This window comes from Tasmannia lanceolata, unplaced genomic scaffold (assembly GCF_043159265.1).
Source record: "Tasmannia lanceolata isolate RefF3 unplaced genomic scaffold, GAP_Taslan_0.1 ptg000016l, whole genome shotgun sequence".
Lineage (NCBI taxonomy): Eukaryota > Viridiplantae > Streptophyta > Magnoliopsida > Canellales > Winteraceae > Tasmannia > Tasmannia lanceolata.
Genome location: NW_027518693.1, coordinates 2,480,673 through 2,502,923, shown reverse-complemented (window position 1 = coordinate 2,502,923; position 22,251 = coordinate 2,480,673). Strand labels below are relative to the sequence as shown.

The 22,251-nt window shown below is 37.8% G+C and overlaps 2 protein-coding genes across 3 annotated transcripts in view; one reads left to right on the top strand and one right to left on the bottom strand.

The window, feature by feature from the left end:
* The window catches only part of EMB2016 (embryo defective 2016), a 52,621-nt gene extending 51,698 nt beyond the window's left edge, over positions 1-923 (bottom strand). For both annotated transcript variants that reach the window (XM_077356621.1, XM_077356622.1), the window contains exon 1: positions 608-923. In XM_077356621.1, the coding sequence (XP_077212736.1) occupies positions 608-682 (75 nt within the window). In that variant the 5' untranslated portion in view covers positions 683-923. The remainder of the gene's footprint in view (positions 1-607) is intronic.
* A 2,007-nt stretch (positions 924-2,930) lies between these two features.
* LOC143848787 (oligomeric golgi complex subunit-like protein) lies at positions 2,931-21,790 on the top strand. Its single transcript, XM_077357849.1, has 12 exons — positions 2,931-3,673; positions 4,220-4,426; positions 7,572-7,908; positions 8,100-8,261; positions 8,473-8,572; positions 8,674-8,889; positions 8,967-9,075; positions 12,379-12,579; positions 18,532-18,636; positions 20,708-20,830; positions 20,946-21,080; positions 21,491-21,790. The coding sequence occupies exons 1-12, from the start codon at positions 3,224-3,226 to the stop codon at positions 21,602-21,604; spliced, it is 2,259 nt and encodes a 752-aa protein (XP_077213964.1). The 5' UTR covers positions 2,931-3,223; the 3' UTR covers positions 21,605-21,790.
* Positions 21,791-22,251: the final 461 nt, after the last annotated feature.

Below are 22,251 nucleotides of genomic sequence, written 5' to 3'. Positions count from 1 at the left end.
TACTCCTTATATATGATAGTAACATGTGTTGCACCCTTACCTTTACTTACATAATTTGGACAGTTGTTAAAATTTGAACTAGATTCTAGAAGATACATATTTATAATTAAGAAGTTAATAACTTAAAGTTTGAAACTTAAAACTACTCACTTTGAGCACTACTCTCTCTTCCTCTTCTTAGGCCTGGAAGCTAAAGCAAACTACTTCCAATCATCAATGATTGTGGCGATGATTATCATCAAGCCAACTAACCAAGAGGGATATGAATTCATTAACAGTCCACTTCTTTTAATTCAGTGAAGGTTGTAATCACACACACCTCAAGGCATACACATCATACGCGTTAATTCATTGCTTTAAAGTATGTTAGTGTCCGGAAATTTTACTACGATTTTTTAATTAGATGCTGCTAATGTTAGCAAACAAAATTATAACAAAATTTAAGGGTTTTGGTCAGATGTGAGGTTGAAATTTAATTGATGTAAAAGGAGTTCTGTTTAATGAGAAAAATATATACTTTATTTAGGATATTTATGAGGGAACACTGATTGATCACCGTAGAACAAATAGGGAAGATTAGAAGATAGGAATAAGTGAAGTTAGTTACCTCGTCGACATACTCATCAAGGTGTGGATGAACAAAAGATTGAACAAACAAAACACAAGGATCCGGGCGACCCATTTCTCCTCCCCTTTCGCCTTTCAGAAATCCATGATCTGCAGAGAGAAATAACGAAGACTGTAGCAGAAGGATCAAACAGACGGTGCAGTTTGGAGAATAGGGTTCTTTTCTCTCAAAATCAATTCCCAACGAAGAGAGAGAGAGAGTAGGGTTTATTTGGACGTCTTATCGGTGTGGAAAGGTTGGTTTTGCTCCGGACTCCGGGCGGCCAAGGTTCTAATTAACGAAGATGGGCGTACACCATTCAACATGTCACATCTATAGTTGTTCATTTGGTGGGCCACAGCTAGGGCTTACAATGGGCCCTATTCCCATGCCAATCAAATATATAACCGAGTGGAACCGAACAAAGTAAAGGTGCAACTTGGGCCTGGATCAACCCGAACCCGACGGGTTCAACCCGATACTGGCTCGGGTTGGGTTGGCATTTCTTGGGGTTGGGTTGGGGTTGGGAAAAACCGAGCCGATTCAATTTCGCATTGGGTTAGGGTTGACGCCTTGACAACCCGACCTCCATCCTCTAATGTCTGCCAAAGCTGCCTCATAAGATTGATCATCCGACTTGCAGTTTTGTTCTGTAGCTGATTTTTGCCTGCACATAGAACCTGCATTTTCAGCGAGCAACCCATATTGCCAAACCATATTTAAAATCAAGGTTTTAAATTTGACCGGAATCCGGTCAAAATTTCGGTCAACACCAAAATCAAAACGTTCCAAAACTCCCAAAACGTACCAAATTTTGGTCAAAATTTCGGAAATTTCATCGAGTGGGGCCCACTATTTTTACTGATGTTTTGATGGGGTAGGTCCCACGATAAACACCCAAGCCCATGTTTATGGTGGGGCCCACAATTTTACATGTTATGTTTTGAAGGGTTGGTCCCATTTTAAGTTGGTATATATAGAAACTAGTAAAACACCCAGTGTGATGCACGAGCCGACAAAGAACTGTACGGACCACATCATAGGTTGATCCAAAAGTCCATGTGATGGATCACAACATCAATAGGTTGTGCCCGTAAAATCATTTCCATATGCTGATCCTAGCCCTCCAATCTATAGAGGTTCCATAATTTAAAAAACATAAACGAGGGGGGTAGGATTGAAATTATGTGGCTTTAATGGGCGCATTTGTTAAAAAGCATAAAGGAGAGGGTAGGATTGAAAATATGTGGGTTGAATGGGTGCCTTTGTTTAAAAAAAGTCAAAAAAAGTTTAGGCCGAAATTTCGGTAATTTCAACAAAAATTTGATATCGAATAAAATATTCTTTTATTTCTGGTACCGGATTTCGACCGAAATTTCTAAATTTCAGCAGTTCGAAACCGGTTCCGAAACCGAAATTTTAAACCATGCTCACTACCATATTTTGATAATGGCATGGAATCACATACTGGTTCCATTGCCTGAATGTGGCAATCTAAACAAAGGCATAAAATCATTTTGTATTTATTGAATAGCGTGGGAACATCCAAGCAACAACGATAGTTTCAAATTATATACAGTGCTAATGTCGTTTTATAATAACACTACTCATTGTATTTTTATGATCGCATTCCTCACTTTATTAAAATGTACGGTATGGTCCGTACCATAGGATGATCAAAACCGTCCATTAGATGGTTGTCCGAAATGCGAAATATCAAGTAGTTTTGTCGTCATTGTCATATGTGTATACCTCTTCTTGGTAGTTTTTTCTGTAATTGTCATAGACAGGTACCCGCGTCAGTACTTTTCGTATGAATAAGACAAAGAAATTGTGAGAAAAGCATAGAAATCTAGTAGATAAGTAAAATATCAAGAATATATTGACGACTTCACCCTCAAATAATTTCTCATAGATATAGATGTTAGATAGCAGAAGGGGTTAATGGTAAAAGAATAATGCTGACGTGTAAATCTCTGATAAAAAGAAAAGAAATTTCTTTTTCCTCCCGCTATATTGTAATAGATGATAAATCCACATTGTCGATTCAAAACTTATCTCATGGTTATTTTGGTCTCATGTGAAGTATTTTTTTTGTGGGGCAGTGATAATCGACCCCCATATCTCTCTCTCTCTCTCTAAGCACTGCCCTATACGAGGGTCGATTTAAGGTGGGGGTGATATATCTGCCCCTTTTAATTACTCAAGACACCCAGCATCAGTGTACGTTGCAATCAGCCAAAACAATCTACACTCTGTATTTTGGTCTCAAATTGATAGCACGACCTGATTTGCAAAATTCACTCAAACACGACTCTATTTCCAAATCGTCAATTGTCAAATAAAGCAAAACAAGAGACTTATTTTGCAAAAACCCTCAAAATCCTAAATCGTGGGCTGAAACAATTTCTTTCCCAACGAAACATTTTCAAGTCTTAAATATTATCCTCGACGCATCTCTTCTCATTTCCAGATTGCCTTATTCAACCTCCATGTACTTACACCGTTACACTTACACCTCCCTCGTTTCTCCAATTACTTAAAATTAAAACCTCCGAATCACAGACTAGAGAAGGAAAAAAAAAGAAAAAAACAAGCACTCAAAAATCAAAATTAATGGCAGATCTACACCCTCCTCGATCTCCAATAGATGTATTCGGAGATCCAATCGACTCAGAACCCTTATGGTTCAAAAAAACCTCATTCCTCCAACAGAATTTCGATTCCGAATCCTATATCTCAGATCTCAGATCCTTTGTTCCCTTTGAAAACCTCAGATCCGAGCTCAGATCTCATCTATCCTCTCTCAAGAACGAACTCGTCGAGCTTATCAATCGTGATTACGCTGACTTTGTTAATCTCAGCACGAAACTCGTTGATGTTGATGGCGCGATCCTACGGATGAGAGCTCCTCTCACGGAACTTCGAGAGAAGATCTCAATTTTTCGGAGTAGTGTTGATTCCTCGCTCGCGGCATTGCAGAATAGGTTAAGGCAGAGAGCGGAGGCCTCGGCTGCGAGGGAGATCTTGGAGAGGCTGCTTGATACGTTCCATGTTGTCTCTAAGGTTATGATCTTACTAAACCCTAGGTTTCTTGATCTGGTTCTATTAGAAAGATCTAGAACTTTTTTTTTTTTTTGAGTAGAAACAAAGTGATTTTACAGTTGTTGTAGTTTATGACATTCTCAGTTCTTGTGGAGTTTGTTTTTTTTCCTAATTATTTTTTATGTTTTTTGAGTTCCTAATTATACAAAGTCAGTGCAATTGTGATTTGAAAATTGTACTTCGAGCTGAAATCAAAGTGATTGCATTTTGGGGACCAATTCACATTATATTGAGATTGAATTTGTAGCAACTTAATTTGATTGCACACCTGAACACAATCTATGATTTTGATATAAACCAAGTTGGGCTATTTCTTCATTTAGCTAAATATCTTATCCTGATTATTTTCTCTTATTCATCACTGGGAATTTTAATTTTTTTAATTATTCCGAAAGATCAGCGAAGACTTTACTTCATTGAGAACGTTTATGAATGTTTCTTCTTTTGTTTTATGTATATTTTTGATATTTTTCTGTGTTAGAAATTTATGATTTTATTTTTGTACAGGTCGAGAAACTTATTAAAGAATTACCTATTATGCCGGCTGATTGGTCAAGTACAGATGCAGCCCCTTTAGAGAAGGGTTCTTTAAGTAATGGCAATGCCCAACCGAATGCTGAAAATGGAACAAACCTCAGAGAGACTCAAAGCATGCTTTTGGAGAGAATTGCCAGTGAGATGAACCGGCTAAAGTTTTACATCTCTCATGCGCAGGTCCTTGTGCTCTCCTATGTGATAGTTTTACGGCCTCTGCTTATTTGTTGTTGTCTTTGCTCAACTTTTTCATTTACATGACCGTTGCTATGCAAGCCAAATATGTAGCATCTTTAAGAGAGCATATCTGGAGCATATCATAATTTGCATTCTGTTAGATCTGCATTCTATTAGATATCAGCATTTGACACAAATTGGATATGAATTTTTAATTTCTTGATGCTATTTTCTCATTTTTTTTTTTGAATAATGTGCTATTTTTCCCATATTGATTGTAAGGAAATTGAGCAAACTGCAGAGGGGCCCTCTAGATAAGGGGGAACATCTTGGAACTTCAGAATATACAAGTGGGTCGGAATCAAGGCAACGCTATAAAGTTAAATTTGTGAAAGAAAGAGGGTCTGCTCTCCTCCCCCATCTAGCATTGCTCATTCATGTTAGCTTCACTACTTTCCTCCCCTATGGCCATGGTAGAACTGAAAATTTCTTTCTAATGCATAGGAGGTTTTGTTCATGATTTGTCCTTGTCTGAACTTGAAATTTCAACCATCATTACACAACACTCTATCTCCAAAACAGAGGGAAGAAAAGCTGACTAGCAAGAAGATGAGTCAAATTAGACCCCGTTGATGGATGGAGAATTGCGGGCAGCAGTTACTAAACTTCAGATTGAAAAAACAATAAGAAATCAGGGATCTTTTCTGTCTATGGAGAATTATGGGCAATCTCTATGTTGTCGGGCTTCTAGAGCTCAGAGGGACTAAATTTGTGGGGAACCGAGTTAAAAACTTGAGCTTGATTGAAGTTTTGAAACTTTGCTAGCAAGTTAGTAGGTGGAAGTCGACAAAGAGTAGGGGACAAAGAGTAGTGGAAAATGAATGATTCAAGTTTGGAAAGAGTTTGAACGGCTATGAAGACTTTCTCTAGAATTGGAGTACTGTTGTTAGTGTTCACAGGCTCTGTATACAGCAGTCATGGATTTTAGTACTTTTAGAGCTTTCAAGATTGTCTTTTCAGAATTCTTAAGTTGTTTGGAAAGTCCAAGTGATGTACTCCAGGCCATGGAAAGGGAAACACGACATATAAACACAATCCTAAGCCAATAAATTAAGATATATTATGCTAAAGAATCTACTGTTTCTTTATAGCCGGGAAGATTCCTTTCACTTTCTTCATGAAATTTTTCTAAAGGATTCATTAAGCCGACCCCAGCTAGTTTGGTACAACGGCTTTGTTGAGTTGAGTTGCTAAAGAATCTACTGTGTTCTGAATTCACCTAAGGAAGAAACACACCAAATCAATGGAATCCACCATTGAACCCTTGGAATAAACTTAGATGGACTGTTTCTCGATCAATGGAATCTAGCATTGACTAGTGGCATGAGTTCATATGACACCAATGGAGAGAGCATCATTGCTTTAAAAATTCATATTCATTCATTCTTTAAAAAGATGGCCGAAGCCTACAACTTATGGACTCTCAAAGAAGGTGTGGGGTAATTATTTCCTAATTGAAAACAACTCCATAGACTCTTGGACTCTTATTCCTAACATTCTAAACTATGACACTAACAAACAATTAAAAGAAACTATCCTAATACTGCTAGGAAGCTCCTACTAATTAGAAAACAAATCATTAACATGCACTCCTCCTAAAACTTTAAAACCATTTGAAATTTAAGAAGCAGGTGCCTGGGGGATTTTTTTTTTTTTTTGGGGGGGGTCTAGAAGAGTGTAAGGTTGGGAGCTCCATGGAGTGTTTATGTAATATTTTCTCTATATGCCTTTCAAAATGCAAGTACACCAAAAAATAGTAATTTCTAACCATATTCATATATATCTTTCAATTTTAAGTATATAAAAAAGTGGCAATTTCTAACCATCTTCATTTTCATGCCCTCATTCCTCGTGCCTTCCGAAGACGCCTTGTGGTTGCTCCAATGAAGTAGTTTGAAGAGTTTGATGCAAGGAAGTTGGTGATGGTGGGACTGATGGAGTAATAGGAGTACGCTGTGAGGGCCATGGGAGCGGTTTTTGTCTCTTCGGGATTGCATTACGTCGCTCCTTCTTAAGATCATGGTTCGTGGGAGTGGCGTCGATGAGGAAGATTCCTGCTTCTAAGAGTGGGTCCTATGGGTGCGAAAACTTTTGGCTTGGCCAATGGTCCCCATCATTCACTCCTGCTTGAAATCGCTCGACCTCGTTGAATACATAAATTGAGCTTTGAGTGTTCAATCGAAATTCCATTTGCGTAATCCATTTATCCATCATCAATAAGAAGGCGTTTTCTCTCCTTCCATAGATATCCTAAAACATGTTCACCAAACTCTGAAATGGGATTGACCTCTGAGAACGTCTGTAGGGTTGTGCTGATTTGATCTCTTGTTGGCCACCAAATCAGGGAAAATCTGTTGTTTGTCACTAAATCAGGGAAAATCTCGTTTGATCCACGGGAGCACAGTTCGCGGAGCAATGGCTCTGATACCAACTAATGTAGGACATGTTATGGATAGAGTACCAAAAAAACACCATCTTAAACAAACAAACAAAGATAGATTATACCAAAGAATCTACTTTGGTCCCTTAGGAATCCACCCAAGGAAAAACACACCAAATCAATAAAATCCACCAATGAACCCTTAGAACCCACCTTAATGAATTATTTCTCGATCAGTGGAATCCACCATTCACTAACACCATGAGTCCACACAACACCAAGGGAGTCCCAAAGTAAGCACATATAAGTTTAATAGAAAAATCAATGCAAAACAAGCAGTATACAAACAGCGAGACTGAGAGGCACCATACAAGCAGTCTTCTTTTGCTTTGGCAGTCATTTTCTATGTTATCCTTTATCTAGTTAAGAATATATATAGGCTAACTGTTTTCCTGACAGTTTTTTGGAAACTGTTGTAACCTTTGACAGCTGTTAAATAACAAAAGACAAGATAGGTAGTGCAATTATCAAAACATGGTAGTGCCAATATAAGTAGGAACGCACGTGCGCACGCACACACACACACACATATATATATATATATATATATATATTTCATTTCTATTACTGGTAAATTGATGTCTCCCTATGAGTTTGTTTTTACCGGTGCAAATTATTCTGAAAATAGTTCTATGTTATGGCATACAGAACCTTCCATTTGTTAAGAATATGGAGACACGGATTCAGAGTGCTAGTTTATTGTTGGATGGTAGCTTGGGACATTGTTTTGTAGCTGGGCTGGAACATCGAGATGCAAATGCAATTTACAACTGTTTACGTGCATATGCTGCTATTGATAACACCATAGGTGCTGAGGAAATTTTCCGTACAACTGTAGTGTCGCCAATGATTCAAAAAATTATTCCCCACAGCTCTTCACAGATGGTTGGAGGGGCTATTGTTGATGAACTTGAGGATGATTACGAACAAATTATGCAATTTATTGAGAAGGACTGCAAATTTTTGTTGGAGATTTCATCCTCAGGTATGGGTATTTATACACCTACTTTTCTCCAGTTCATTGGACTTTCCACCCCTGAAATGTGCATGCTTTATATTTTTTCAAAGCATCACATATTTTTTGTGCATCATCTTAGTTAGTTGCTTCATTGCACATAAGTATTTTAGTGTGATGTTCTCACCAATCTTATTTTGTATTTCTGTTATTATTTTCAGCAAATTCAGGCTTACACATATTTGATTTCTTGGCCAATTCAATTCTGAAGGAGGTCCTTTTAGCAATTCCTAAGGGCAAACCAGGGGCACTCTCTCCAGGAAAACCGATAAAGTTCCTTAAAAACTACAAATCAAGCCTGAGGTTTTTGGCTTATCTTGAAGGTACAGCCAGCCTAATTTGTTGGAACTTAAGTTAATAGTGCTTTATAAATAATTTTGAATACCTTTAAAGCTTGCACTTGTTGGGTTTGGAATCTTATTGATGTATGTGTGGGAGTAAAGACCATTTTCTTCTTATGATACAAATTTAAGAATAACACTCAAATGTGTTGCTATTTATTTACTTAGAGTATAACTTCCAATTTTCATGAAGGTTACTGTCCATCCAGATCTGCTGTTACTAAATTTCGATCAGAGACTGTATATATCGAGTTCATGAAGCAATGGAATATTGGGGTTTATTTCTCACTGAGGTACTTCACATGGTTTGAGGATGGATGGTGATATATTAGAATAAGGAGTCTTACTTTTAAATATTTTATGTTACTGGGCTAAGTTAAGGATATCTCATCAGGTTTCAGGATATTGCTGGAGCTCTGGATTCTGCGCTCATGGTGTCTACTATTACCTTAGTTCAAAACTCGCGACCTAATCAATGCAATGCTCGGGAACTGACTCTTCAGCAAAGTGTTACGCTTCTAGAAAGCTTAAAATCTTGTTGGAAAGAGGGTGTGCTTCTTTTTTCTTGCTCAGACAAGTTTCTTCGTTTATCTCTGCAGCTTCTTTCAAGGTTAGCTTGAATTGCCCCGGACATTTGATTATTCTACTCATATAAATTCTCAACATTTGACCTTCTATCCATGATAGGTACTCAGCTTGGTTGTCTTCTGGATTGACCGCTCGCAAAGCGGGTTCGGGGAGCTTGAACCCTAGCTCAGGATGGGCTATTTCTGCCAGCCCAGAAGATTTTATTTATGTATGTACTTGTGTTCTCTCTTCTCCCTGAATGAATGCATTTCTTCACTATTTTATGTATGCCAAAATGTGTCAATTGATGATCTATTCTTTTTGAACTGTAGAAGTTTATTAAAATAAGAAAAATAGGTAACAAACTAGCTTCGAACAAGATAGTCAGGGCCCAAGAAGGGACAGTGACACAGAGAGAAAGAACTCAACCCTCGTCGAGTGGAAAGTGGTTTGCAATTACTAAAGACGGCCTAACCTAACAACACCACTCTTATCTAATGAATCGGCATCCTAGTTTGCATCCCTCCTAGTATGATAGAAGGATACCCTCCTTGCCTAAGAGAAGGTCAAGTATTTCCTCACCTGTGTCTGCAAAATGTCATGGAATTCAGACACCTTTTTCATCCTTCTCATTACATTGAGAATCCTCCTCAATGATGGCCCAACACATCATATTTGTCACTAGAAGACGGACTCCCTGTCGGGCTTGAGAAGGCCTTCATTAACACACGCATATCCATAATAATTCCTCCTATACCTGCTAGTCCCGGCTTACCAAAACTTGACCCATCAAATTAATCTTTAGCATCCCATTCGGAGGTGGTTTCCATCTAGGTATAGCTCGGTCCCTCTTCTCACCATTCCTCCCATAATAAGAGAACATCCATCTTAGAGCTCCAGAGCCCATCCCACTTAATGCCCATGAATTTCCACCGAAATAGACACACCAAAATATTTCCTTTCAATCCCACCGAAATGATACCGAAACCGAAATTATCACGTGCGTTAGTGGTATATTATATCAGTACATGTGACTTTATTATGAATTTCATGTGAAATGTGGTTCCCAACTTAATGGCCATGATTTTAAATTTGCATTGAAATTGACAAGAAACGACCGAAATGTATCCATTTCGATCCTACCGAAACGATACTGAAAACGAAATGCATACTGGAACGAAAATCATTAAGTACATTAGCGGCATACTGTATCGGTAAGGGTTACATAGTTATTTTATTATGAATTCAATGTGAAATGTGGTTATGTATTGTCAAGGTTTTAAATTTATGTTTCGGTTTCCATCAGCACGGAAACGAAATGATTTTACTTTCAATGGAAATTTCGGTCGAAATCTTGTAAAATCACATAAACATATGGAATTTTTTAATCATTTAAAAAACATATGCAAATGAGAAAATTTTAAGATGAAACCTAGGAAATGCTAGAATAAGCATAAATACGTACTTAGAAACCATCACGTGCTTAGAAACCATCACATAAGCAGGAAAGCCATCCATAATGGCTTAATGACATTGAACATCTAGTGACATGCATTGTCGAACATGAAGGAAGTACAATGTAAGTATAAGGAAGTACAATGACCAGCCTCCCCTCCTAGGATCCCAACTCTATGTCAATACCACATAGAATTACAAGGTATTATTGGTCTCATGCCCATCTGACATCACATGCATAAGATACAATTACTTTGCTGTGCAGTTCCATGATGTTTCCTACCTTCGTATGTGGAGATTTAAAATGGACGGCACAATATAGAAACCTCAGCTGATCGGAGGGTTAGGATGATCCCATGGGGGTGATTTTTTGGGCACACTTTATCTACTCTAGGGCCCAACAAATGAATGGTTTGGATCACCCAAACAATGTGGGCCCCACTATTTTTTGTTGACGGACTAGATAAGTTATCTTCTCAGACGACCAGAAACACTTTTTCGTATACATAAATACATTTTTAAAAAATGTATTTTGTATAAATATTTTGCCACTCTTCTATGAAATGAATCCTATAGAAAACATGAAATTTTTCTAAAGGATTCATTTAGCCGATCCCAACTAGTTTGGGACAAAGGCTTTGTTGAGTTGAGTATTTTGTATAAATATTTATATATATTACATGTGAAATGTGGTATGTTCCCGACTGGATAACATATCTGGTCCGTCGCTAGAAATACTGTGGGGCGCACATTATTTGGGTGATCCAAACCATTCATTTGATGGGCCCTGGCGTAGATAGGATGTGCCCAAAAAATCATCTCCATAGGATCATCCTGACCTTCGATTTGTGGAGATTTAAAATGGATGGCACAAAATAGAAACCTCAATTGATCGGAGGGTTAGGATGATCCTATGGAGATGATTTTTTGGGCATGGCCTATCTACGCCAGGGCCCATCAAATTAATGGTTTGGATCACCCAAACATTGTGTGCCCCACTCTATTTCTGGTCGACGAACCTGATAAGTTATCTGCTCGGTCAACTAGAAACACTTTTTCATTTGTATAAATACATTTAAAAAACGTATTGTGTATAAATATTTATGTAAATCACATGTGAAATGTAGTATGTTTTGAATTATTAGACATACCCGACAACGCATGTCACTAGGTGTTCGATGTTGTTAAACCATTATATATAGCTATCTTGCTTATGTGATGGTTTTGTGCTTATTCTAGTATTTCCTGTAGTCCCATCTCAAAATCCTCTCATTTGCATTTGTTTCCATGATTTTACAGGATTTTCACCGGAATTTCCTACCGAAATGGAAACGGTTTTGGCTGCCAAAACTGTAATCTAAATTTAAAACCTTGGTCTTGTATTTGCACTTATAACTTTGAGTGCATAATTCATACAAATCCTATTATATATAGTATTAATTCCATCTTCTAAGTTAAATCTAGCTCAGTTATGTTATGGGATAACCATATCCATATATGTGTCCTGCATTTTGGAAAATTCCGAGTCATATATCCATTCCCGTGTCAATGTCTGTATCTGTATCTCTATCTAGGTATTATAACTCAAGGATGGGGATTGTGGTAACTAGCAATACCAGAAAGATCTTGTGCAGAATGGCTAAAGTACCCTGCATTGTTTCAGAATTGGACAAAGAAGGCTTTATGTGTATTTTGGTAATTCTATTAGGGTAGAAATGCACGTGCTATTCCTAATGTCAAGTGTTATTTTCTTGGACAATTAATTGTTACTTTTATGAAAATGGACGTGGAAATATATGGTTTTCTAGTTAAGTTAAAACAGGAAATATCCTGCCTTGATGCTGTTTAGAGTTTTGTATAGGACACTGATATCTGCATGTTTTTGTTCTCTGGTTTATCTGATGTAGGTAATTAACTTTTCGAGTTTCAATTTTTTCACATGTTTTTGTTCTCTTAGTCAAGGTGAACTGTATTGATGCAAATTTCAATCCCATCTGGCGCTCTTGATTGTTTGAATTAATGAATGTAGAGTGTGTAATGTTTAAAGCTGCATATTCATTGTAGCCTAATTTTGCAGGTAATGCATGATATAGGTTGTCTGGTGATGGAAGTTAATGGTGACTACCTCCAACACATACTCCAGCTTCTTTCTTCTTGCTCTGCTGAAGTACTTGATATAGTAAAGCACAGTATAGTACAAGGAGGAAAATCATTGGAGGATTTGGTCCCTGACATTATGGATACAATGATTGAAGCACTAGTAGAGAAGTCTGTTGAGGTATGCACACTGATTAGTTAAGGAAACTGTCGTGAGTTGTGGAGGGAAGGAAACAACATGAGTATTATGCCTTTGAAAATTGATATTCTTTAGTTATTAGATGTATTCCTTTTGAAAATTGAGAAATTTCTCTTGTTTTAGGTTTTAGCTAATGTGTTGAAGCTTTTCAAAAAATATTGTTGCCGTTGGAAATGACGTAGTATTTCTTTGTTTAGAAAGATCTGCATGGAATTTATAAAGACTGCTAGTATTAGTGGAGAGAATAGAAGACAACTCTCCGTTTGAATGTTTTCAATACTAAAAAATAGTGTTTGCGAGTGAAGTAAATTAGTGTTAATTTCCATAAATTAATTTTTCTCTGATTTTATTTGTACTTCTCTTATTGTAATTCTTTTGACTTACATTTGACATGGACAAATGAGCATACTTGCACTTTGTATATGGTTAAAGGATTGATTCTCTAGTTTCATAAGTTGGTTGATGTTTAAGCTTGCAGTCTAAACCCTAGCTTAACTTTTTTTCCTAACATATTATCGAGTTGTACAAGTATTTTTTTTGTGGCTGGCTTCTATCATCCTTGTTGGGATCCCCTTTGCAGTTGATAGTCCGTCCTTCCTATTTTCGCATCCACATAAATATTTATGACATGAGATGAATATTTTCCCATACACATAAATGTAATGAAGTAAACTGTGTGCTTTAGAGAAAGATCTTATTCGTGGGCGGCAAACTCATGGAGAAAACCGTGGCTGAGGTTCAAAGCTCGATTAATAGAGAAAAGGGTGTCTGACTTAGGCTGGTACATGACCAATAAAAGGTGAGTTCAAGGGGCTGTTCGATTAAAAGCTTTTGTGCCGTTTTGGAGTGGATTGGGGGTAATTTGGAAGGGTTTTAGGTGGAAAGTGGGCTGAGTTTTGTGGCAGGCTTCTGGGTGTTAAACAAAGGGCAGAAAAGACTCACCTGGGACTGGTTCGGTGTTTGAAAATAATGGAGTGGGGCTGTTTCAGAGGGCTGAGATATTGAAGTTTTGGCTGACGAGAACTAGGATTTGTAAGGGACTGGTTTTGGGTCTTGCAGAGATGGGTGAAATACATGTTGGGGCCTGATGTTTGGGAGTGGAAAAGTTAAGCAACCTGAACTTTTAAGTAGCTGTTTGCAGGAGGTTTACAGGGGTGGTTTTAAAGGTAAGAAGATGGTATCTAGATAGGGTGAAAGAAAAAGGCAGCAGGTTGCTGTTGGGTGGAGAACAAGGGCAAGAACAAGGGATCGTTTGGGATGGAACTTGGGACTGGTTTTGTTCCTGGTTCATGGTGGTGGTTTGCTGCACAGGGCAATCGTAACTACACGATCAGGGGGTTGATCTGGACGGATTTTGTTCTTGCTACTAGAGGTGGTGACTTGGATCCTTTGTTCAATTGTGACAAGTGGAGAAAACATGGGAAATGAAGACGACGAGTTAAGAGAGGAAAAGGATTCAAGAGGATTCATGATAAAGATAGAATGAAGATGGGATACAAAATATAGATAATGAAAGGGAAAAATATAATCTGCACAAAAGTTAATCTGCTCACCTAGACCATGAAGGCCAGATGGATTAGATTCTATGATATCCCGCTACATGCATGGACCCCATCAACAATTGAGGCTTTGGGGAAGCAATTTGTGCAGGTAATCGAAGTTCAATTGACGGGTAACCATGACCATTGCATGAATTATGCTTCTGCAAAAGTATTATCCTCGGAATGGAAGTATCATATTCCCTTCATCCGCCTTAAGATAGGCTCAAGAAGCTTCTTAATAAGTACTGAGGAGGTAGAAGAAGGAATGATAACCAATGATAACCAGTGCCCAGTAGTAATCAACGAAGACATTTCCAGTTTTTCTTAAGTAGAGGAAGATAATCTCAGTTCACGCAGGCAACTGCCAAAGAAAAAACCATTCCGCGAGAGCAAAGGAAAAGATTTTTCGGAAAATGAAGGGAGGAAAAAGAGCCGTTGGTGCAATCTTTTGAATTTTGAACCAAGTAGGTTGTCAAGGATCGAATCGCAGAAAACAGGGACTAATACGTTGAGTCAAAAAAGAAAATCAGGTAAATCTAAACCATAGTTACCAGGGTGGGAAACGAATTCGGGAAACGAAACGTGAAACGGAAACGGGAAACGCATGAAAAAAATACAGGGGAAACGAGAAACAATAGAAAATCGTACGAGAAATGTCTTAGGAAATGATGTGTTTTTTCCAAAATGATTTTCACAAGTTCCACACGTTTCATATGCACTTTCTACGAGTGTTGCATACGTTTATCACGCATTTACACATTATTTACATAAGTTTTCCATATGTTTCCCATGTGTTTCAGAAACATTTCTCCAATTTTGTATCATATTTTGGAAACGTTTCCGAAACGTATTTCCCTCATTTTAGGGGAAGCCAGTTTCCCAACCGTGAGACACGCGTTTTATGGGAAATGGGTTTCCCACCCACCCAAGGAGTTTCCGGCAACTATCATCTAAACTAATGGATTTTCAGAACGTACTAATACCTGGAATAAATGTTTTGCACTCGAAGGCTATAAGTATCGTACCTTGGAAAGAAAAGAACACGCAATCAGGACCTCTGATGGGCTCAAGGAAACCCATTGAGAGCCCCAAAAAGATAATAAAGAAAATTAATAGGGCCAGGAAGGATACGCGTCAATACCGAAGGAAACGTGTCTCCTTGCTGCGGAATTTGAATAGCTGCCATAAAGTAGAAGTCTCTGTTTTGAGAGGTGGCGTTCAATCCCAAAAATATAATCATTGCTTCAAGCCTCTGACGCTTCGGGCCATTAAAGTAGGTCTTTCAATCTTTAAAAGGAAGCTCCTGGATCGCCAGAAAGCAGGAAAGAAAAAGAAGAAAAAATTTCCTTTAGAAGTTCTAAGTCTCATGGAAAGCCCAAACTAATCAGGTAAAGGCCAAAGATTGAGTGGGATGAACCTGCAGATGAGACTAAAAAATAACCCAGAGTTAAAGAGAGAAGACCTTATGAAGGGCCCCCAACTCCAAGGGAGCTTGAGATGGAAATCCTAAAGAAGGATTGGAAGCAATTCAAGGCCGACGCTAGAAAGAACATAGAATAATTCTTTCTTCTAACTGGATTGAGAAACATTAAAGGAACCTGTGTCCCAAAATACAAGCTACCTTTTTTAAGAAGGTATTAGCAGAAGAGAGAGAGAGAGAGGGAAGGAGATTGTGGTGGGAAACCCATCAAAGGGAGAGAGAGAGAGAGGGTTGAGGTAGTTTCTTCTGAGAAATTGTTGACCTTGATGAATTGGCCGACTTCCTAGCTTTAGGGGATGTGTTTGGGACTGGGTAGGAAGACCAATTGGTAAAAGAAAAAAACAAGGAAAAGGAAGAGGATAAAAGTCATGGCTAGGAAAAGGATGGGTCCCATGATCCCAGTCCTTAGATAATTTCTCCCTTACTTTTGTTCTTGTAGATATCTTTTGGGTTTAGTCTTTTGTGTTTACTTTTTCTGCTTTCTGGTTTTTCTGTCTTCTAGTGTGAAATCCTTGATGGGATCTTGATGAGTTTTTTTATGGTTTCTGGATTTGGGCGGCTTGGCTTTCTGGTTTTAAGAGGCGAAGGAGTTTCAAAGGATTAGAGAGGTTTTTTTTAATTATCTTAAAAGAATGGTTGCTTAGTTGGTTCATTATACTCTCCAGAAGAAGGTATTTTCTCAGGCTGTTAGGTGTTGTTGGGGCTTATTTTGTTAGGTGGCTACATTTTATTTGATTAGCAGACTTTGTTAAGGGCAGGGTCCCGACAGTTTTTCTCGAACAGTAGTTCTAATTGGAAGATAGTAAAGAAACATCAAAGTGGGCTTGAGGAACCTTGTTCTTCGCTGCTTGGGAAAGCTTTTCCTAGATGTATATTCTTCCATGTTCTGAGTTAATAGATGAGCAAGGTGTGTGTGTGAAACAATGCAGACGCTCGACAAATTTCGAGCCACTTATTAACCTGCCACTGTTGAAGGGAGCCCTTTTGGTATAGTATGCACTGTCTCATCTAATTGGAAGAAGTTGATGGAGATAAGAATACATGGGGTAAAGTGGATTGATTGGGTTGGTACTTGGTACTAGGATGGAGATGCATTCAAGATCCCTATTGGAGATCGCAAAGGAGTTATGTGTTGGCTTTGTTAAGGAATGGACGGGAATTTGAACAGATAGTATCTTTTGACTTTGTTTAAGGTGTTCTTTTCTGGACATTGGAGCTTGTTCCGATGTTTTTCATGCTTGTAATCATGGCTTTTGGTCCCTTTCTCATGTAATTATAAGTATTTATAAATCAATATTAATGTCAATTTTTTTTAAAAAAATAAAAGGATGCAAAACTGAGTGTAAAAGGAGATGCTGTAAAATCCAAAGAAGCTGCCAGGTTGGAATGGAGTGATCTTATCACAAAAAAAGTTTGGTTTTGAATATTTTATAGGGTTTGGGAGGATTTTGATGAATTTTGATGTTTGAGGGCGAAAAATCCTAACTTGCTGTTATTTAAGTTACATTGCATGCTAAATGCATCAACTTAAGTGAAATAGTGGGGCATTCCTTTTATATTTTAGAAGAATGCTCAAGCGAGTTGATAACTTGCACCTCACTGAAGTAATCCTTAATTAGCAACTAAAAAGAAATATCTCGTGGGATTAGAGCAAAAAGGAGAAATCCTAATATTCGTGGGGTGGGAAGAGGAAACTCTAGGATTTTGATTTTGATTTTTTTTTGAGAAAAGGAAACTCAAAGTGGTGAAATAGTATAAGTAGAAAGGAGAGGGAGAATGTGAAGGAAGAAACAATATGAAAATGAAAGGGGTAGAGAGGACAAGAGTAGCGATTCAAAACATGGATGCGAGTCAAAATGCAGCCAAAGCCCAAAGGAAATGGTAGTCGATTCGGCACCCGACTCGGGCGAATATTCAGTTGATGCAGCTGTGTACTCGGTTGACACAGTCATAATCCATGAGTGTGAAAGGAGTTTTGATTGACTTTGTGGGGCAAAATGCAGATTTAGACAAGAATGCGGCAAGGTAAAAGGGAGTCGACCGGGGGAGTCCATGATGACGTCAGGGAGTTTTGAAACTATATTATAGCATACAGGTTACATGTGATATTTATATGGGGTTGGTGTTCTAAACCAATGACCAAAGTACCACTATCATTAATTTCAGCCAGTTCTAATACTCGACATGAAATGTATCATGTATGAGCGTTGGTGCCTGTGTTGGAGGGTTGGTGTTCAAGTAATGAAGATAGACTCCTTTTTTTTCCCTTTTTTGAATGGCAAAGTAAGATTCCTTTTGATGTGTTTATTTTCATATCTGGCACAATTATGTGGGGGTTTATGTTCACGGATCAAAATTATGCATACAAATCCACATACAAATCCACTCTCATTGGATGATTCTAACCCTTCAATCTTTGAGGATTTCTTGATGAACACGGACTTGGTTTTATTTTTTCGCCATCCATATGGTTGCCACAAATTGGAGGGTTAGAATCATCTAGTGGGGATGGATAAATAATTTTAATCGCCGAGAACGTGGCCCCCCACTTGTACTTTTGCCACTCATATTTTTCCGAGACTCATATTTTTCCTCGGAAAAATATACGCGTCCATCATATGAGAACCCCACTTCTAGTGGAAGGTTATTATTGAAGTTGTGAAGTTAAGACTCCTTTTAATGTGCTTATTTCATGGATATTATCCACTTCTGCCGGCGTATGGTTTTGTCAGTTATTCAAGTGGGAGCACGAGGACTTGTTTTCAAGTCATTTCCTTTTTTTTAGGCTTAATTTTTTTTGTTCTCTCTCTCTCTCTCTCTCTCTCTCTACCTCTATATATATAATCCTTAGTTGGATAGTTGACTTCGTGTTGTCTTATTATGTTTCTAACCTTTGTTTGAAAAATATTGTAGGACTTGAGGCAATTGAAGGGAATAACAACAACTTACAGAATGACAAATAAACCTCTTCCTGTAAGGCATTCACCTTATGTATCGGGTGTGTTGCGGCCTCTGAAGGTATTTGGTTGATTCCTTATGTATGTCCTTTATTTTTTTTTTCCGTTACAACAAGAAACTCTGATTTATTCTGGTCTAGAACCTGCTGTTATGATATAAAATGCATCCTATTGTAGGAATTTGGGCATTCTTCTAGGATTTGTATACTTGTGATTGTGGATGTATCTTCATGCTTCTGAAGGAATTTGTAGATTTATATACTAGGCTGCGTGGAGTTTATAAATATTTGGTCATTAAATTTACTAGAACTTAGAAGTTTGCATGAGAAAATAGCCAATTTTGAACACGTAGAGATCAATGTACCGATGAGCATAGGTCGGTCTATACGCATCTGTTTCTTATTTGTTTTATCTGTGGTTGTCTCTGTTTTAGCCAGTGTGCAATTTTTCTGTTCATTTTACTTTTCCCCATCTGGTGATTTAGATATTATTAATTATGTAGATAATGTAAGTGATACATATTATGTGCCATGATGTCATCAAACATAAGGACTTTCCCGTGGGGACTGCATGTTTTCCAGAATAAGTCAGGATGTAGTGTTATGGGTTGAAGATAGCTCATCGAGTGCGATTGCTTCTGTGGTTCAGTGTAGTGTGGGTCCCTGGCAATTAGACAAATTATTGGTAAGATTAATAGATGTGTGGTGGTAATTTTTTTTTATTTGTCACGTCCTTAGAGTGGCTAATGAAGTACTCTCCCTTCCTAAAGGGCTGTTCCTAGAGAGGTTTTAGCTTTGGGCCAATATCTGTCACGTCTGTAATGTCTATTGTTTTAATTAGTGTCTGTTGCCATTCAAAAAAAAAAAAAAACTATGAATTATAAGGTAATTGCTAGCGTCCATCGCAAAAGGCATTTCGCGGCTGGTCCGTCGCACGTGAGACCAGCCACCTCGTGAATGAAGACAACAGCTTTTGTCTCCATTCACGAGGTGACTGGTCTGAGGTGCGACAGACCAGCCGTGAAAAGCCTTTTGCGATGGACCTTAGCAAATCCTGAATTATAATTGTACTCTTAATTGTTTATTAAAATAATTCTGTAGTAGATACCAACCATGAAGCTAGGACACCCTGCTTGGTTTAAACTCTGAACCATTTATACACGTGGAAGGACAGGTTATTTATGCCAGGGAACTTTATTAAAATACGCCGAGGTGTGTGATGAAGCCATTTCTTGTTTGTCTTTTGATAATTAACAGTAATTTTTTGCTTGAGACGAGACAGAGTACACAACATACAAAGCAAACATAAAAAAATGGCACTCCAAGTGGGATGGAGCAGCCTCTCCTGTAATAATTTTTCTCTTCGGGGTGTACCATAAATGTTTTTGGCTAAGATTTACTTATTACAGATATTTTTACTTACAATTTACCAACAAACCTTTAAAATTTATTATTTAGGACATTCTGGAACTCCGGCCAATTAACGGACTAGATCTGGTGTTCTGGAACAATGTTGGTAGGGCATGGTCTTTCTCCCTAAGTTCCCACTCAAGGACATTTAGTTTCTTGCATCCTATTAACTATGGTTAGATTGTAATGAAAGGTCTTGTTTTGTGCGTTCTGTTGTTCTCTGGTTTTCTGTGGAGAGTTTGCCATCCTGGTGTGATTTAGTGAAAGCCTTCATTGTTCGAAGTTAGTTGACAATTTTCTTTCTTTCAGTTCATGTCACAAAGGCTTAGTTGAGTTGAGATGAGTTCAGTTCATCTCACAAGTTGTGGCAATCTCATAGGAAACTTATAGATAATATGTAAACCATCACTACAGACACTGCTAACAACTTAGGAATAGTGTTAATCTTTTCTAAGACAAATGGTCATTAGCTTTCATTTTTTGAGGAACTTGCATTTATGGTCTCCACTCTATTGTACCATTTTTTACCTAAAAATGAGCTGATACCATTGATTCTGTGGCATTTCCTTTGGCTGTCTGACATTACCATGTTTGTAGTGTACCTTTGATTTATTTTCTGATTTTCGTGAAGTGTTTACTGCTTATGCCTTATATCCCTTGGCCATTGATATTCTTTCTCTGATCAAGTAGCCAACTAGCATTGAACTCAAATTTGACCTTCAGGCCTTCCTTGATGGGGAACATGCTCAATATTTGACTAGAGAAGCTAGAAATGAACTACTACTTGGTGCTGCAGAAAGGATAACTGGCCGTTATAATGAAATGGCCGCTGATGTTGTTAATTTGGTTAGTATCAGAAGCCACACAACTGCATTCTACTATGCGAAATGATTTTGGAAGTCCATTTTTCTCCTTTTCCTCTCAATTGCTCTGCTAATGATATGGGTGCATACTTGATTAGGCGAGAAAAACAGAGTCTTCTCTGCTAAGGATACGGCAAGGCGCACAGAGGCGGGCAGGGGCGAGCTCAGACCCATCAGAACACAATATCTCCGACACCGATAAGATTTGCATGCAGTTATTCCTCGATGTTCAGGTGCATTCGAATATTACCTTTGGTATTCCATATAATTTATCTTTTGTCTCTCGTAAGGCCATGTTCGTTTAAGATTATGACCACCGATTGTGAGTGCCAAACCGATTATTGGACTCAAAATTACGTTTGAATTTGAGTCCAATAATTGGTTTAGCACTCACAATCGGTTGCCATAATCTTAAACTAACAGGGCCTAAGGCATTATTTGTTTTGGATTTTGAGAATCGATTTTGAGTCCAAAACTGATTATCGGACTCAAAATTGCTTGTAATTTTTAGTCCGATAATCAGTGTTGCACTCAAAATCGATTCTCAATATCCAAAACGAACAGGGCAAGATTATTTATGACTTTCAATACTAGGATTCCCCCAAGTATGCCTTTTACATATGGTTTTTATAATTTTCACCAGGAGTATGGGCGCAATCTTTCTACTCTTGGGGTTGAAGCAACGAACATTCCGGCATACTGTTCCTTGTGGCAGTGCGTAGCTCCTCCAGAAAAACAAACACAAATTACAATTTAGCGTGACTCATCAAGCTGGCGATTGGAAGCGAGCGACAATCGGTTAGATTGATTTGTTTTTTTTGTTTTTTATTGGTTTTTGTAATTTTTTATATTCTGGAATCAATTCAATCACAAAAGGTTTCCAGCCTATTGAGGAAAAGGAGAAGAAAAAAAACGACATGCATATTGGGCATTTCTAAACTAAGATTGTATTTAGTTCCATCCACCAATTGGTTGGCCGGATGATATCAGCATTGTTAACAAAATGTAATTAGGCATAAAACGGAAAAAATCAGGTTTTATATGGTATTATTGTTTCAAAAAATCGTAGTTAAAAAACAATCAAAGAAACAGTAACATGAAAAAACGGGTTTAATACGTCTAATATTCTGTCATTTACAAAATATAGCGGTGTAAAGTTGGCTAAAGAAATGTGTTTAATACATTTTAAAGTGTTTTAAATATTTTCCTCAGAATAGCGGAGTTTTTTTTCTGTAAAAGTTTTAAATGTAGTATTAGACTGCGATAAAAAAAAATTAAAAAAAATGCTGTTTAAAATGGGATTTTGCTAACTATGGTCTGGCCATATCACATACCATCAAGTGATGCCTAAACTTGCTTGAAATTGGAAAGAATCCAGAAGCAATGCTACTAACCTTTACAATT

Bases quoted from the DNA above. Each gene is read 5' to 3' on its own strand.
- LOC143848787 (XM_077357849.1), top strand. From the start codon at position 3,224: ATGGCAGATCTACACCCTCCTCGATCTCCAATAGATGTATTCGGAGAT. The intron at 8,573-8,673 runs GTACTTCACATG...ATATCTCATCAG, and splicing joins GGGGTTTATTTCTCACTGAG to GTTTCAGGATATTGCTGGAG. The intron at 8,890-8,966 runs GTTAGCTTGAAT...TATCCATGATAG, and splicing joins TCTCTGCAGCTTCTTTCAAG to GTACTCAGCTTGGTTGTCTT.